Raw genomic sequence first — 15,309 nt, forward strand, 5'->3', positions numbered from 1 at the left:
TATTTTTATAAATTTTACACTATCAGTTTACTATTTCTTTCTATTAAAAAAAGTGCTCATGACAGCAGCTCTTAGCAAAGCTAAGAGATATATCTATGATGTAAAGCAAAATACAGTTTAGGAACAATTGGTTCAAATGCAAGATTTTTCTAAGAAACTTATGCATCTGGAAAAACAGTGTTTCTTATCTTTGGGGTGGAGGGAATGTTAATCAGAACACTTTTTTCCTTAATGCTCACAAAGGTAAAGAAAAAACTGATCAGAACTGTGCTACAGTAAGAAGGACAAATTCTGTTCCTATATGTATTGCAGTCAATGACAAGCTTGAGTGTAATTGCTTATACTCAGAATTACTTATCATCTCATTTGAAATATAAGGACAAATTTTCACTTGTAAAACTAGACAAGGATGAGACAAAATTAACATCTAACTAAAGACAAAACAATATTCTACTGAAAACCTTGAAGAAACTTTATAATGGTCACTTAATAAGACATCTTTATTCATACATACTAAGGCCAGTAGCAGTCAGAATGATATGTAAAATAAATATTCCCTGCCATCTGCTCTATAAAGCAAATACTGGTGGAACCATAGTATTTTCTTAAAAGGAGAAAAAAAATCATGGTTTTGTCTACAAGTATTAACAGATCCAGCATCCCTGGGGTGCGCTGTTCCCACACTTAATCCTGTCCATAGTAAAAATTGTATGCCTTCAGTGTCTAGATCATGATGCGACATAGCCTTTTGCTGACAATGCCTTCTGCTAAGACAAGGCTTTGCTAGGTCACTGCCTGCTATGCCTCTCATGGGATCATGTCCTGTACTTTACACATATTAGAGGAGGTTGAAATTGTTATGAGCTTCGCCTGAGTTACCATTCTTTTCACATGAAAACATGCAAGATCAAACCCCAAGCCAAGTGCATAAGCTTAATATGGAAACTGCTGCCACTCCAGCAGTCAGTATCCTTCCATTTCTTTTCTCAGGAATAATAGGAAAACTATCAGTGTGACCAGAACCTAGATCTTGTATGTATTTTGAAATGTTTTAAATTGAAGATTTTGGGATGAGCTCGTTACTTGTATAAGAAGGGACACTATTTAAAATGAACTAAATAAGAAGACATTAGAAAAATCTTATGATCTTTACATAAGAGCACACAGTCAGACCCCATTTACAACTATGTCATGTAAATAAACACAGCCTCATTTTATAAGCATTGAAGAAGTAAGTTAATAAAACATTATTTGAGAAGAAAGATTATTTTAATAGCTTTACTTTCAACGTTAATATAATTGGGTGACTGTTATTTATTGAAATATTTAATTCAACATAAGAAAGAAACCTTATCTACTGTTCTCTATTTGAATAATTTCTCATTTAGGGAAGTACTTACTATTGGCTTGTTATTCATACCAATTTACAGGAAATTTGTGATTTTTGTGCCGATACAAGTTCAATAGCAAAATCAAAACCTATAACTTTACATATAGTTGCATCAAATTCATAGTCCATGGAAATGAACCTACTTTGAAAGTATGAAAAAAAAACTTAAAAATATAAAATCAGATAATAAAGCTTGTAAAGAAAATCTCATTAATGCTACCTTAGTGAGGTTTGAAGACAAAAGTAGAGCTTTCAGATTATAGTAAAAGACTGAATAACTGGAAGACATCATTGATTAATTTTAATCAGCTGTTTCTACCCTTGACTTCACACATTTATAACAACTATTGATTTAAATTTAACTAAGCAATACTGGGATAGAAGAGAGCAATCAGCACCTTTCACTCTGGAATTATATTTTGTATGCTCTTTTTCCATTTAAGAAGATTTGCTGAGAACTACTCATCATTCACCTAGGGCCTGTAGAGTCAGGTATCAGAAACTCCATCCTGACAACGCTTTAGATAATCTTAAGAATCCGCATTAAGGCTTGAAAACTTTATATACTGACTATTCAAATATTATGCTATTAACTTACCTAAAGCTTTATTATAACATTTTAATGTTGCAAACTAGATATGAAGATTAATTCTGCTCGTACTGTTAGTGTCGGACAGCATCATACCACAGTGTATGGCTGCTCTGCTTTCCACGGCAACAGATTCCTGCTTCAGAAATGGCTTACACTATTAACATAATTTGGCTTACACCATTTGTCCTTTAAAAACTTCCTGTGTTAGGCCTCCACTACTCTATTTCATACCAAGAGGAGGCTTACAAGGGCTGGTCCATAGTTAAGCCCTTAACAGGTCTTCTGTGAATCCAAGACACATAAAATAAAAATGGGCATAAGGCCCTTTCTGAGCTATAGGTCAGTCATTTTAGAAGATTTTTGGTGTTGAAAAGGAGCCCTAAAGCCAATTATAGCCTCAGTAAAATATAACAGGAGTCTCTGGGGGTAAAAGGGAATCAGGCCTACAGTGTTACGCATGAGATCTATTGGCTCGGTAAAAGCATGGCCTGAGAAAACACTGCACAATTTCCACAACCTCCATGTAGTTCTCTGAATCTCACATTGCAAACTAGCTCTAAATCAGAATATTGCTGTAGTTTACTTTTCCCTGCTTTTATTTGTTTTTCAACAAAGTCAAGACGAGGCTTTTCTTAGTGAAGCTCAGATCTTGCTAGAGGATCAGAGAGAATCACATCAGCTCAAGGAGCACTCAAGAGCCTCTACTTTCCCCGAAAGCTCCCATGTGTAGAGGCTGCTCTGCTTTAAGAATCGGGCATTGACTATTCATTAGCACCATTTCTCCACTGCTAAATAAAACAAGGCTGGGGAATTATTTTGGGGGCTGGACCACTGACCATTCATGCTCCTTAAATGTTAAAATCACCTCCTGGCATCATTTTGGCCATGCCAGTCAGAACTGCCAAAATCTGTTCTTAGGCATGATGTGGCAGGTCGCACTAGTCAAGGACCATTGTATCCGTACTCTTGACTGGGAAGGTGAGAGGAATATATCTGTTGTAGGTATTAGTGTAGGTATTAGTATAGGTATTGCCTGCCTCCCAGCCTGCCCTGCAAGCTAGTCCAAACAGGATAAGAGCCTTTCTCCTAACTCTCCCAGGTTGTGCAACACTTTGTGTTTCTGTAACTGTGAGGACTGTGGTGATCACTAAAAATTGGGCAAAGGCAGGAAGTGGTGCTATACACATATCCATGCACCTTTTCATCATGTGCTTTTAAATGCACCTCTGTGCTTCATCTTGTATGATATCTAAAGGTTAAATTGTGGGGTTTTTTTCAATAATCTACCTAAGAAACAAAATTATTCAAATCTTCCTGGAAATTACTATAAGGGATGAAAACACATAATTCAAACTCCCGACTTTAACTTCCTTTTAGTGAAAAATGTGTCATTTTGGACTTATACTCTGGCTTCAGCAAAGGATTTCCTTGCCAAACACAAGCTAAAACAAGCAGCTATTGTATAAATACACACCTTGTGTTATAGCTTTTGCAACAAAGTGTGTGCAAATATGGTCACGGTAGAACTTGCAGAAATACAGTGAGAACAAGTCCAGAATAATGACTAGTAATAATGTTTGTATAGCTACAGAAAGCCAAAACAAACCAACCAAACAAAAAACCCAGAATATGCAATTCTTCCAAACTGGATTGGAATCTAGCCATCTTATCAGAAAAGGAGGGATAGAGTGGTTATTTCTGGTATCCTTATTAACAGGTAAAGCCCATTCACATCTTCAGAACTTTCTCTGTGGCTACAGTGTCCCACCCTACTCTGCCCTCTCTACCCTGCGCTGGTGCAGCCTCACCTTGAGTACCGTGAGCAGTTTTGGGCACCACAGTACATTAAGGACATAAAGCTACTAGAGAGCGTCCAGAGGAGGGCCACAAAGTTGGTGAAGGGTTTAGAGGAGAAACCATACGAGGAGCGGCTAAAGTCACTTGGTTTGTTCAGCCTGGAGAAGATGAGACTGAGGGGAGACCTCATCGTGGTCTGCAGCTTCCTCACAAGGGGAGGAGGAGGGGCAGGCACTGATCTCTCCTCTCTGGTAACCAGCAATAGGACCCAATGGAATGTCAGGAAGATGTGCCAGGGGAGGTGTAGGTTGGATATTAGGAAAAAGTTCTTCACCCAGAGGGTGGTGGAGCACTGGAACAGGCTCCCCAGGGAGGCAGTCACGGCACCAAGCCTGATGCTATTCAGGAAGCACTTGGACAATGCCCTCACCCACATGGTGTGAATTTGGGGTTGTCCTGTGCAGGGACAGGAGATGGGCTTGATGAAACTTGTGGGTGCCTTCCAACTCAGGGCATTCTATGATTCTATGATTCTACGATTCTATGAAAAGATGTAGTCATGTCCAAATGAAATATATTGAAGCTGTCTCATAAAATTATTTTAGTTCAATTCTTAAAAATCTTCCATATTTAGCTTCCAATTATCTTTCTTCAAAAATTTTTAATACCATGGAAAGACTACTTAATGCTTGCATGTCTTGTCATATTTTTCATCTAATTATCTTACACAAGTGCTTTCACACTTGAGATTTTACATTCAATGAAAAAATAAAAGCATTGGGTTCCAACTTGTGTAGAAGAACAGTTGCAGCAAAAACACAAAATTAGGATTTTAATTCTGATCATCCTCTTAAGTCTGTGTAACTGACAGCTGAAGTTAAACAAAAAATATGTTTCAATTTACCAGACTGCATGGAAATGAGACATTGAACTCAACACCTACCCCCACCTATCTGAGCTGCTACAGTACTAATAGTTTTCAATAATCCTTGGTCTTTCTGGTTGTCCAGCTATTATTGATAAGAAAGCCACCTATATCCTCCTTTTAAATGAGGATTCTTTCCTTGTTTTGATGAAACTTTTTGAACACAAAAATCACTGTGAAATACAAAAGGACTTTGAGCAGAGATTATTTGTACAGTGATACGTGACCATTTTTTAACACCTGTGAAATACCTAGGATTAAAGAGTTTAATGGTCTTTAGTGAAAACATGGAAGACCATCAAGAAAGCTAACTCTAAATGTCCACAAACATATAAAGTGGAAGATTTATTTCATATCTCTGTAAAGCAATTGCAGTCAGTATATATTTATAAATAAGCATTTAATTATTAAAAACTGAATAATGGCTAAAATCTTACAAGTATTTCACTTACAGGGTTTCTAAACCAATTCGTAAGATATGTTGTGTAAGGTATGACTACCCCGCTCCCCAAATATTTTTAACACACACAAAAGCCTTTGCTCCTGCAAAATCTCCTATGCAAATTTTCCTTTAGAGCACACATGCCAAATTTTCTGCAGTCTGGCAAAGGCTAATGCTGCCACTGTTGCGGTTGTTCCCGGAAGCTGTGAATTTTGCCAGGTTAGAGTCTTCAATATGCGAAACAAGGGTGAAATTGGGCCTAAACAGGGAATTTAACATGTACACTCAGCTATTTCCTACTTTTTCTATATGCCCAATGACACTGAAAATAAAAGAAAGAACAAATTCTCAATGCATTTTGAAAGGCAGATGGGATTCACCAGAAGTTCCTCTATAGCAAAATAATTCTTTAATTTTTGTACTGAGTCCATGACTTCTGGATGACCTAAAGGATTTCTTTTAGAAAGGCAGCCAATATGGACTTTAAAATTCCTAGTTGTTCCAAGAGTTATTTATCACTACTACTAAAATAGAAAAAAAAAAAAAAAAAAAAGAAAAGAAAAAGAAACTTTTAGCTGTTTGATCTGCTTATGCCTTTGACTGCTAGGATAGAAATCCTCTTCTCTTTCAGAAACTCAGTCTATGATCATGGCAATTTTTGCCAGCTCCTGTACTTCACCAAAGTATTTTTGAAGTTACAAAAGGCTTACAATCATTTAAGATGAGCTACAATGTGGGGAAAATCATGAGATTAAATTCAATTTTATTATGACACACTACATGCTGGAGTCCTCACTCAAGTCCACTAGTCAGTAGGAATTGTGTCTGAGTGATGTCATCAGAATTTGCTCTCGATTATGTTTGATAGCAAATAATGAAGGAACGAAAGCAAGCAGGCAGGAAGGAACCTGGTGATTCATATATGTATTTAAACTGACATTGTACTGCTGTCAGTATGGTATATACAGTCCTGGTATGCTGAACTCTCTAAGACATACAAAGGGGAGGTTGCAACGTGGGAATGCTATTATGGATTGTATTGACAGTCCCCCTAGTTTGGTACTTGGTATTCAACAGCAGCCAGAAGCTATCTGAAGTGTATTGGAATCTCAATAATAAATATAGGAATAGGATGTATATGGAGATGTTTCTGTCTTACTCTAAAACTAAATGGACATTTATGTCTTGGATTAGCAAGGCTTATCTACTCCATAGATTGTTATCTGACCTCAAAGATATTGTTATTAGTGAAATAATTAATCCTTTTTTAGCAATCCTTTAATTTCAATACCTGATGCCAATGAGTTCCACAGAATATAAAAGATATGGGGAAAACTTTTCACTTGCTAGCCTTCTTTATAATTTTCTGCCATTTTTATGTGTTGTAAAAAGAATAAATATAGACAAATAATTGACTGTAATTACAAAATAATTTTTGTTGTCCTTCAGTTTTTCTCCTTTTGCCTTTTTTGAAAACTGCCACTTTTAAAAATATCATTGCTCAGACATCTTACTACATGTCTCTCTATTTTTGTGACATTTTTCAGACATGACTATTCTTGATCTTTTTGGAAGATAGAAATAGACATGGGAAAATGTTGTGCAATACGCATTGTTCTCATCAAATTATATACTTGATAGAGCTGCTATCATGGGTTTTAAAACACCCAGTTGCAATCCAAACTTTTGATTATGGCTGGACAGGAAGAAGAAAATATCAGTGTCATAAGAAATTATGTGTAACTGTTTTTTGCCAGATTGATTTTTCTCGTAAAATATAACAATATGTCTGTTGAGTTCAGATTACTCTTTTTACTACACATCGCTCCAAACTTGTCATTGCAGACTTTCATCTTCATCATAGAAGTTGGTTGATTAAATCTTTCCTTCCTAAATTGTTCTTGGACATTTACAATTTGGCTATTCTAAATCAAGTTACTGCAGCAGCATATGCTGCCATCTTTCAGATTATTAACTATATTTTTATAAGTACTCAATTACTACAACAAAGACAAAGGTCTTTACAACAAAGGGCTTTCAGGTACCTGCTTACTAAGAGGAGGAACACCTTATGGCCTGAAATACTGGACTAGGGTTTACAAAAATAGTCATGCTTTGGTTTTTTCCACACCCTTTCTCTTTAATGATAAAACATGTATTTCAAAGATAAAATAGGCTTACTTCTTCCCAGCCTCTCAGGAATGTTAGAAAGATAATTTCATCAATATACGCAAAAAGACCTGGATCTAGCAACATAAGTGTAATGAAAAAGATAACGCTAAGTAGTAAATATTGAACATATAAATTTATATTTTTAAAAATTTTATTATTTTAAATCAATTACTAAACTATGAAAGAACTTAAATGCTTACCATACATCTGCTTAATTTTCGGACTCAAGTGGGAAGCCTGGACAAACATAAATTTTCTTTAAAGGGCTTGTTTGACTCCATGATTTATAATCACCTCTTTACTTCTGACTTCACTCAGGTTACCTAGCACTAAAGTGGAATTCAGAGATCTTGGTCATTTTGCTGTGATTTTTTTTCCTAAACAATACATACAACGTTTACTATCCATCATTTCCCTGGAAGGTTTTTATGAAATGTATTTCTTTTAGTAACTCAGCACTAGATTTGGAAAGGCAGGCTGGTTTCTAAAAGGTCCTAGTGGGAGGTTCTAAAGCAGCTAATTCAATTTGAATCAGCTATACACATTTGGAAATCTCTCTTGGAGCTACTGGCATCTTTAGTAAAGTAAATATTTCTATATTTCCTAGCTCAATCATTTGTAGCTAATAAATATGTCCAACCGAGCATGGATAGAACAAGCATCAGTGTTGTATTCTGCATGTATTCACAACTCACGAGTGAATCTTCTTGGTTCCAAAGACTTACCATTCTGTACCCGATTCTTCTTTTCTGCTACTAAGCTCTGTCGGTATCTAAACTCTAATACTTTCCACAGACTCATTTCTACAACAATCCCTTCAACAACCGTTGTGCTAAGACTGATGAAAAGAAACCATGTAACTTGCTTGTAATACATCTCTAGCTTTTCTTACATCTCCTCCATGCCTGCAGCTGTCTACTTTTTAAAAACTGTCTTACAGCTGTTTGTTGTTAATGTTTGTTTTTTTCCTGGTTTTGGTTTGGTTTGGGGGTTTTTTCATTTATTTTCATTTCTCATGAACAATTGGATGGAAAATAATTTTTACACTCACTATGTGTGTAATTTCTGTATGACTTCCTTTACTGTACTTTGCCTAGCTATGGTTGTCACCCCTGATTCAGTTATGATAAGTTTAAAATACCTTCATGAAAGTCAAAAGCATTTTTGCTTCCTGTGTTCACTTCTTTACTATTTTTAAAATATTATTTCTTCTGTCAAGTTAGAGCATTTTAGGTTCTTTTCATTCTCTGAATATACTGAAATAAATTATACTGTGTTTATTACCAAGTGACTCATGCATACTTACCACCTGAACTAATTAATGAGAGATGGCAGGAAATAAATCAAGTATTTTCCAGTATTTCTTGGTATGATCTACAAATTCTTTAAATTAAAAAAAAAAAAGTACAGAGACAGAGCTTCTCTAAATCTTCTGTCTTGAAAAGATTTATCATGATCTTATAGGCTTTACCTACTCTTCACATACAATCAAGTAAAAGACTTTTTTTTTTAATACAGTTGATAGAATATAAGATTCTTCGGCTTGTCACCTTCTATAATGTAGATGCACTCTCTGTCAGGAGGATACTTGTTGGGGTAATTGGGAGAAGTGAAGATGCCTCCTTCTGCATATTTTGTCCAAGTTCCACACTGCACTGGTTTCTGTCCTTCGGAAGTAGTTTGCTTTTCTGTAAAACAATCACATTAAGTATTATATAAGCTCACAAATTATGACGGCCCTATGACACTCAGAACTCTCTTACAGAATGAAACATTCCCTTTTGTCAGTGACCTCAGCTTTCTTCTGTTGAGACTAAGAGTGTGATCGTTGACCTGGGGGAAAACGAGGCTGTTCTTCAGGGCTCAGGGTATCTAGGGGAAGACATATTTATATTGCTTTTTACATAACAACCTTGTAGGGAAAGCATGTGCTCAAGAAATGGGAGACACGTGTTTCCCAGTCATATATTTCAAAAGGCTCAAGCATGTGGTGTATCAGCAAGCCATGTACTGTAACACAGGAATACATCAGTAACAAAAAACAAGACATTAAAACCCCACAGAATTATGATAGAATATACAAGTTGTTTTAAATTCATAGCAGCTTGACTCTATGTTCACGAGACAGAGATAGACAGGGGAATTCCTGGATTCTGGTTCATAGATTTTTTTTATCTTGCTGTTTGCTGTAAAATTAATAAATAGCTCTGAGGCCAGGAATCACAGCCCAGAACTTTCCTCTGCTTATGTGAATCATCAGGGAGCAGAGTCAGACCTTGTTTGCTTTCTTCCTAGCCCTGAAACTCTTGCACTCCTTTCTGCACATTGGCAGAGAGCCTGGAAACAAAGGGTTTAGGCTGTTCAGGCTGAAGAAGATGAAGAATCACTTCCTGGGCATCAAGTTTAACAAGTAGGCTAAAATAAGACGGATTCTTCGGAGAGAAAAATACCTAGGCTGGTATTAAAAGGAAGGGTAGTAGGTTCTATCCTACAGTTCTGAAGAGGACTCCTGTGTTTTTCTCTGAATGAGGTATCTATATCTCATGAGTGTCACATCTAACTTAAGCCTCTGATGTGTATAGCCGAGTTGTTTGAGGCTCCCTCCTATTATCAATGGAGACAGGCATATTCCAAGGATTATTTTAGCCACCTGAGATCTGCAAGCATTTCTCTTTCTTCTTGACCTGTACCCAGGCCGAGTACGACACAGATCCTAATTTCCTGAAATTAATTCAGGCCTGCAGGGACTGAGCATTCAGATGCAAGTTCGGACACACACTGTGCTTAGCAACTCTCCTTGCTTCACTGTCACAACACTTAGCGTCCAGGGCTTCTAAGAACCTCTTTCTATCCCCACCCTGCACAAATGCACCCACGATACACAATTTCAGATTTTAAATTCTACTTCAACAAGCAAAAAGGTCTTAAGTGTAGATAGCTTAGTGCCCAAACTGGACTTCCCAGTTTGAAAGTAGGGGCACTTTGCAGTCTTTAGAGTCAGGCTGAGTCTTTAGTTAGATCTAGCTGTGGATCAGGTCACTAACTTGTTAAAAAAAGTACCACTGGATTTTTGTGTTTGTGTGGGCACAACAATACTCAAAACAAATTAACAAAGGACTGATACTAGAAGTAGATGAACTACTAAAAATTTCAAGAACTAAACTAACAACTCAAATCCATACTTTGGACTCTAATGTAATATCTGAAAAAAATGTCTGAAGTTAACGTACCTGTTCCTTTTTTGGTTGCCCCAGACAAATGTAGGATGATTAGACTTGCTACAACTGAAAGAGAAATATGCATTAGACATCACAGTGTGATAGTGCCTGCAATCAAATAAATTCTAAACATCTATATTAGAAGAATACAAATTAAATAGAATTACTGTAAAAAAGTCTCATGATTGCTTGCGTCTTTGAATTGCACATTTTGTATAAGCAAGTTTCTTTGTGATCTGCCCTTATAAGTATTTATCTTTGTAAATGTATCCAAATAAAGAGGAGAACTTTTGGGTTTAAAACAAAATCCCCAGGCACTGATGCTTCCCTCCTATTTTTTTCCTTTTATTTTTTTTAATATTAGAAGAAAACATTTTACCAATATTTATTTATATAATCATAGCTTAGGCCAGTAATAGAAAAGTGGTTGCTTTTAACAGAGGGAGGCAAAGGCCTGCTAAGTTGCAGTGCCAGTGGACTCACTACTGTCTCTCGCTATCACATAATAAAATTTGAAAATGAGTATTGGGAGTATGAAAGAAGTGAGGGGTTGGGTTCTTCACATGCATCAAAGCATTTGCAAACCCCCAGTGAAGTAAATTATTGTGTGTGCTTAACAGTCTCATTAATCTAGTTTGTTTGACTTGTAGAGAGGGTGTTGCTTTGTGCTGCAGTGAATCTGCAGCCCATATTACAAATAGAAGTCTCGTATCTCCAACCACGACAGGACAGCTATGTCTCTTGGGAACAAATGTGACCTTTCTGAGATGGACTTCAACCTGGAGATAATTCCTGAGTTTCTGGGTGTTTCTGAATGTAACATTTTATCTAGAAAAGGCTAAGACGCAAACACTTAGGCCAGTCATAATGAGACTGCTTTGGAATATCAAAGCGACTAGCTAGCTACCTGATGAAGAAATAATGCACCGATGATAGCATTTTCTTGTCACCGCCCGTATCCTCTTTGGCTGTTGAAGAGAGTGGGATAGCAAGAGCATAAAACAACAGATCCATAAGTTCTTGGAGTACTCGGGGTTTTGACCCTAGCTAGTTTGGCGTTAAGCCTGGACACAATGCCCAGACTGTGCTGAAGTTGAAGTGGAGATGAAGTTGGATGTTTACTCTGAGTATTTTGGATCGATCAGCTTCCGTTTGTACTGTTGACTATGATGAGTAATTGATGGACCTGTGGTCTTTAGCAAATGTAATTGAATGGCATACTTTCCTTTTCTTATCCCCAAGAGACACCAGAAGTCATCATGGGCTAGTAATTAGCTTCTTAAATGATCCTTTCAAAGATAGTGTTTTCATAATTTTCAGCTTTATACTGCAAATTGTGTGCAATTTTTACCCCAAAGGAAGCCAGTCCCCATATTTCCAGTATTCTGATGGCACTGGGATCACTATTTCTATGTCTTTGACCCTCCCTGTGGGACAGAAGGTTTGAGGCATGGATGATGCCTACCTTATCAAGCAGGGAAAGGCTGAAGTTCTGGGAAAATAAAGGCTTGGCAACATATTCACTGTTTCTTGATCAGGCGCAGAGCCCCTGTGTTTTTTTGAATCCCTCAGCTAACAGAGACGAATGTTGGCAGAGCTGGTAGTTAAAAACTCTTCCATGTCGTGGGCATTCAGTGAGAACATTACATCTTCTGCTCAGATCTGAACGCTACCCAACCATTCATGCCTTTACACTCCTCAGGGATAGATTCTGGAAATACGTGCTAGCTGAGACTCTGCCTGTCGGCTGTGTCAGTATCTGAAGGCAATGCAGGATTCGCCCATTTACTGAGTTGCTCATTTACTTTAGCTGTGTTTCATGCAGTGAACATACTGCATTTATGGCTGTAATCCTCACCAGTCAAAACCTAATTTCTCAGTAGTGTAAGGTGGATTGGTGGTAGAATATGGAGCCAGCTGCTGGCATTCCTTCTGCCCACCAATTTATGGAAGCTAGAATAGGACTCAACAGCCAAACAAACACCATGTGAGAAATGTTTCTTCTTAGGTGATTAATAACAATTCATATCTGATTCTTACAGGTTCATTTCAAGCACCTTTATCTAATAGCTCTCCCCTCCTTTTCTATATGGAAAAAATTGAAGTTCAGAAAAGTAAAGAGAGTTGGTCCAAGTCACAGCGATATTATTAACAAGATGGCAGAAAAAACACAGGTCTTTTCAATTCCAGCTGTAATCACTAAAAAGGATGTTTCCAAGTCACAGAGCTGTTATTCTAAAACAGGGAGCTATACCTACATATCATTATGTCAGTATTGATTATTAATAAGGAGTCAAAATAATCGTGGTAATAATATGTAATAGACAGAAGCAGTCTAAGACACTCAGTTTTTTCTGGACATATCACATCTAACATTCAGATTGATGAAATACTCTGCCCATATTTAAAAAAAAAAAAAAAAGAAAGAAAGCCTCTTGATTTAGTGGCATTAACACCACCATCACCAAAATTTGTATATTGCCAGAAAGTAATTAAAATTACAGACTTTACTGGAAAAAATAACACAATATTTTTTACTTAAGCTGTCAAGGCAGTCCATTTTATTCTATGACCACTTGCCTTTTTCTTTCCCAAGCCACAGGAAAAGAACACTGCTTCTTACAGAGAAAAAAAAAAAAAAAGGAAGAGACCCAAAGAGACGAATCATGCGATCTTCCCTCATTGAAAACTGTCGCTTGGGAAGCTTTGACAGTACAGCAACAATATTGTGATTATCTAGGTTTGGGAATTATTTTAAAGAAGTTTCCACAAAATTTCTTGTTACATGTCTTCCTCCTCCCTCCTCTTTCCCTCCTAATCACAGGTGTAATTATAATCATGCTTTCTAGTGCCACTCTGATTACACATCTTTGCATCCTTTTGGATCTGTGCATTTTTCCATTACGAGCTGTGCATTAACAGATTTCTCTCTTGGCCAGGCAGCATTTTGGAGGCTGTGATTTGGCTTAGACATGGTTTAGCCTAGCGAAGAGTTGTTGGACAAGCAATACCTGGCCATAGCATGCTATTTTACAGGTGTGGGCATAGAGAGAGGTGCTGAAAGGAACTGTGGCCACTCAAGCCCCCTCCGTAGTTCGGCCGCCTGCTTTGCCAAACTGAGGCGGGAGAGGGGGTCCCATCCACGCAGCCTGAGACCCCCGAGGGTCTTCCACAAATAACTGTTATATTTCGGTGCCTCGCTGCCGCTCCTGGAGGATTTCGCCCGAGGGGGCCGCCCCCGCCCCGCGGCCCTCCGCCATCCGCGCCCGCTGTGGCCGCCCCCGCCGCGGCGCTGGGCGCTGCCCCGCGCCCCCGCGCCCCTGGGACGCCGGTTCGAGCCCCGGCTGGGGCCGCCGCACGGCCGCCGGCGGTGGGGGTCGTCCCCCGCTTTCTCCCCCGTCACCCCGAAAGCCATCGTCAGACGCGTCTCGCCCAGGTGAAAACCTCCAGCCTGCAGGAGCGTGCCCCGCCGCCCCCCATCGCCCCATAGCGCTGGCAGACACCCGCTCCCCTCCGCTGCACCGCAGAGCGGTGGGGAAGGGGGTGCTGTGCCTGCGTGGGGGGAGTTTATCCCCACGCCACCGAGGTCTGGGTGTCCCGTTACGCTAGTTGTGGAGGCGGCGGAGGGCAGGAGCCCGTGCGCGGTGGCGGAGCTCAGCCGCGGGGTGGGGGGGGAGAAGGCGGGAAGGGGGGATACTCACTGTGAAAGAAGCTGCGCCCATGGGTCATGTCTGATCCTTACACAAGGGGCTCCGGTCTCCACTAATTCCATTTAGATACGGGAGGACTTCCAGTGGCGGGGAGAGGATGGAAGTAGGAAAAGAAGAAGGAAAAAAAAAAAAATCCCGAAGCCCACACACAGCAGAGCGGAGCAGCCCTTCCTCTCACTCGCTCTCCCTCACCGCCTTCAAATAATCACCGCCGGCTCAATCCCATCACACCCGAGCTATCATCAGCACCACCATCGGCGTTGCATCGCGGCGGCGGCGGGCAAGGCGGCGGCGGCGGCGGCGGCCCGCGCATCCAGGTGCCGGCGGGCGGCGGCGGCGGGGCGAGCCGAGCCCCTAGTCACCAGTTTCATACAAAACCAAAAGGAGATCGAAGCATTTCCTGCAGGACTCCGAGCCCAGCGACTTCCAGCCCTTCGGCTTCTTTTGATGCATTGAAGAAGGGATTAATGGGTCCGTCATCAGCTCCCTGTGCTTGCTGCTCTGAAGGGGTGGGGGCGGGCGGGAGGGAACCCAAAGAGGAGGGGTGGGGGGAAGAAAGATTTACCAAATAGGGGATTTAGTCATATTTCTGTGCAATGCAATCCTTATTAGAGAAGAAATCCTTTAAAATCGAACAAATCCATTTTTGCAAAGCCCTCTCCCTGCGCGTAGCATAGTATCAAGTGGTAGCAGCGGCAAGAGGCTGAAAACACATTGCACCGTCTGAAATCCTCTCGGGAATGGATGGAGCGAAATAGGGATGGATGAACATAGAGAGGTGTCCCTTCACTTCTCCAGTCCAGGGCGAGAAGCAGAAGAAAACCCTGGAGGCTCTTCCATTCATTCAGTGCAGGGGAAGGGGAAGGGGAGGGGAAGGGCGGGAGGGTGGCGGTGGTGGGGAAAGAACGATTTCAAAACTGGGAAAGGAAGAGTAAGAGGAAAGTGATCGTTTCCCCTCCCCTAATCAGTTCATGGATCAGACAAAATGCTCATGAGTTCCTCCTTGACCTGCACCTGCCAAAGGGAAATTGAAAATGTTTTCGCTCTTGAGAGGCGACGTCTC

The 15,309-nt window shown here is 39.7% G+C and overlaps 1 protein-coding gene across 1 annotated transcript in view; it reads right to left on the minus strand.

Annotated features, from left to right (window-relative positions):
- The window catches only part of NETO1 (neuropilin and tolloid like 1), a 70,372-nt gene extending 55,273 nt beyond the window's left edge, over positions 1–15,099 (minus strand). The window contains exons 1-3 of the mRNA XM_064443103.1: positions 14,238–15,099; positions 10,549–10,602; positions 8,869–9,006 (exon numbers count right to left, since the gene is read on the minus strand). Coding sequence (XP_064299173.1) covers positions 8,869–9,006; positions 10,549–10,602; positions 14,238–14,265 — 220 coding nt within the window. The 5' untranslated portion in view covers positions 14,266–15,099. The remainder of the gene's footprint in view (positions 1–8,868; positions 9,007–10,548; positions 10,603–14,237) is intronic.
- Positions 15,100–15,309: the final 210 nt, after the last annotated feature.

The sequence above is a fragment of the Phalacrocorax carbo genome, chromosome 2, assembly GCF_963921805.1.
Source record: "Phalacrocorax carbo chromosome 2, bPhaCar2.1, whole genome shotgun sequence".
Lineage (NCBI taxonomy): Eukaryota > Metazoa > Chordata > Aves > Suliformes > Phalacrocoracidae > Phalacrocorax > Phalacrocorax carbo.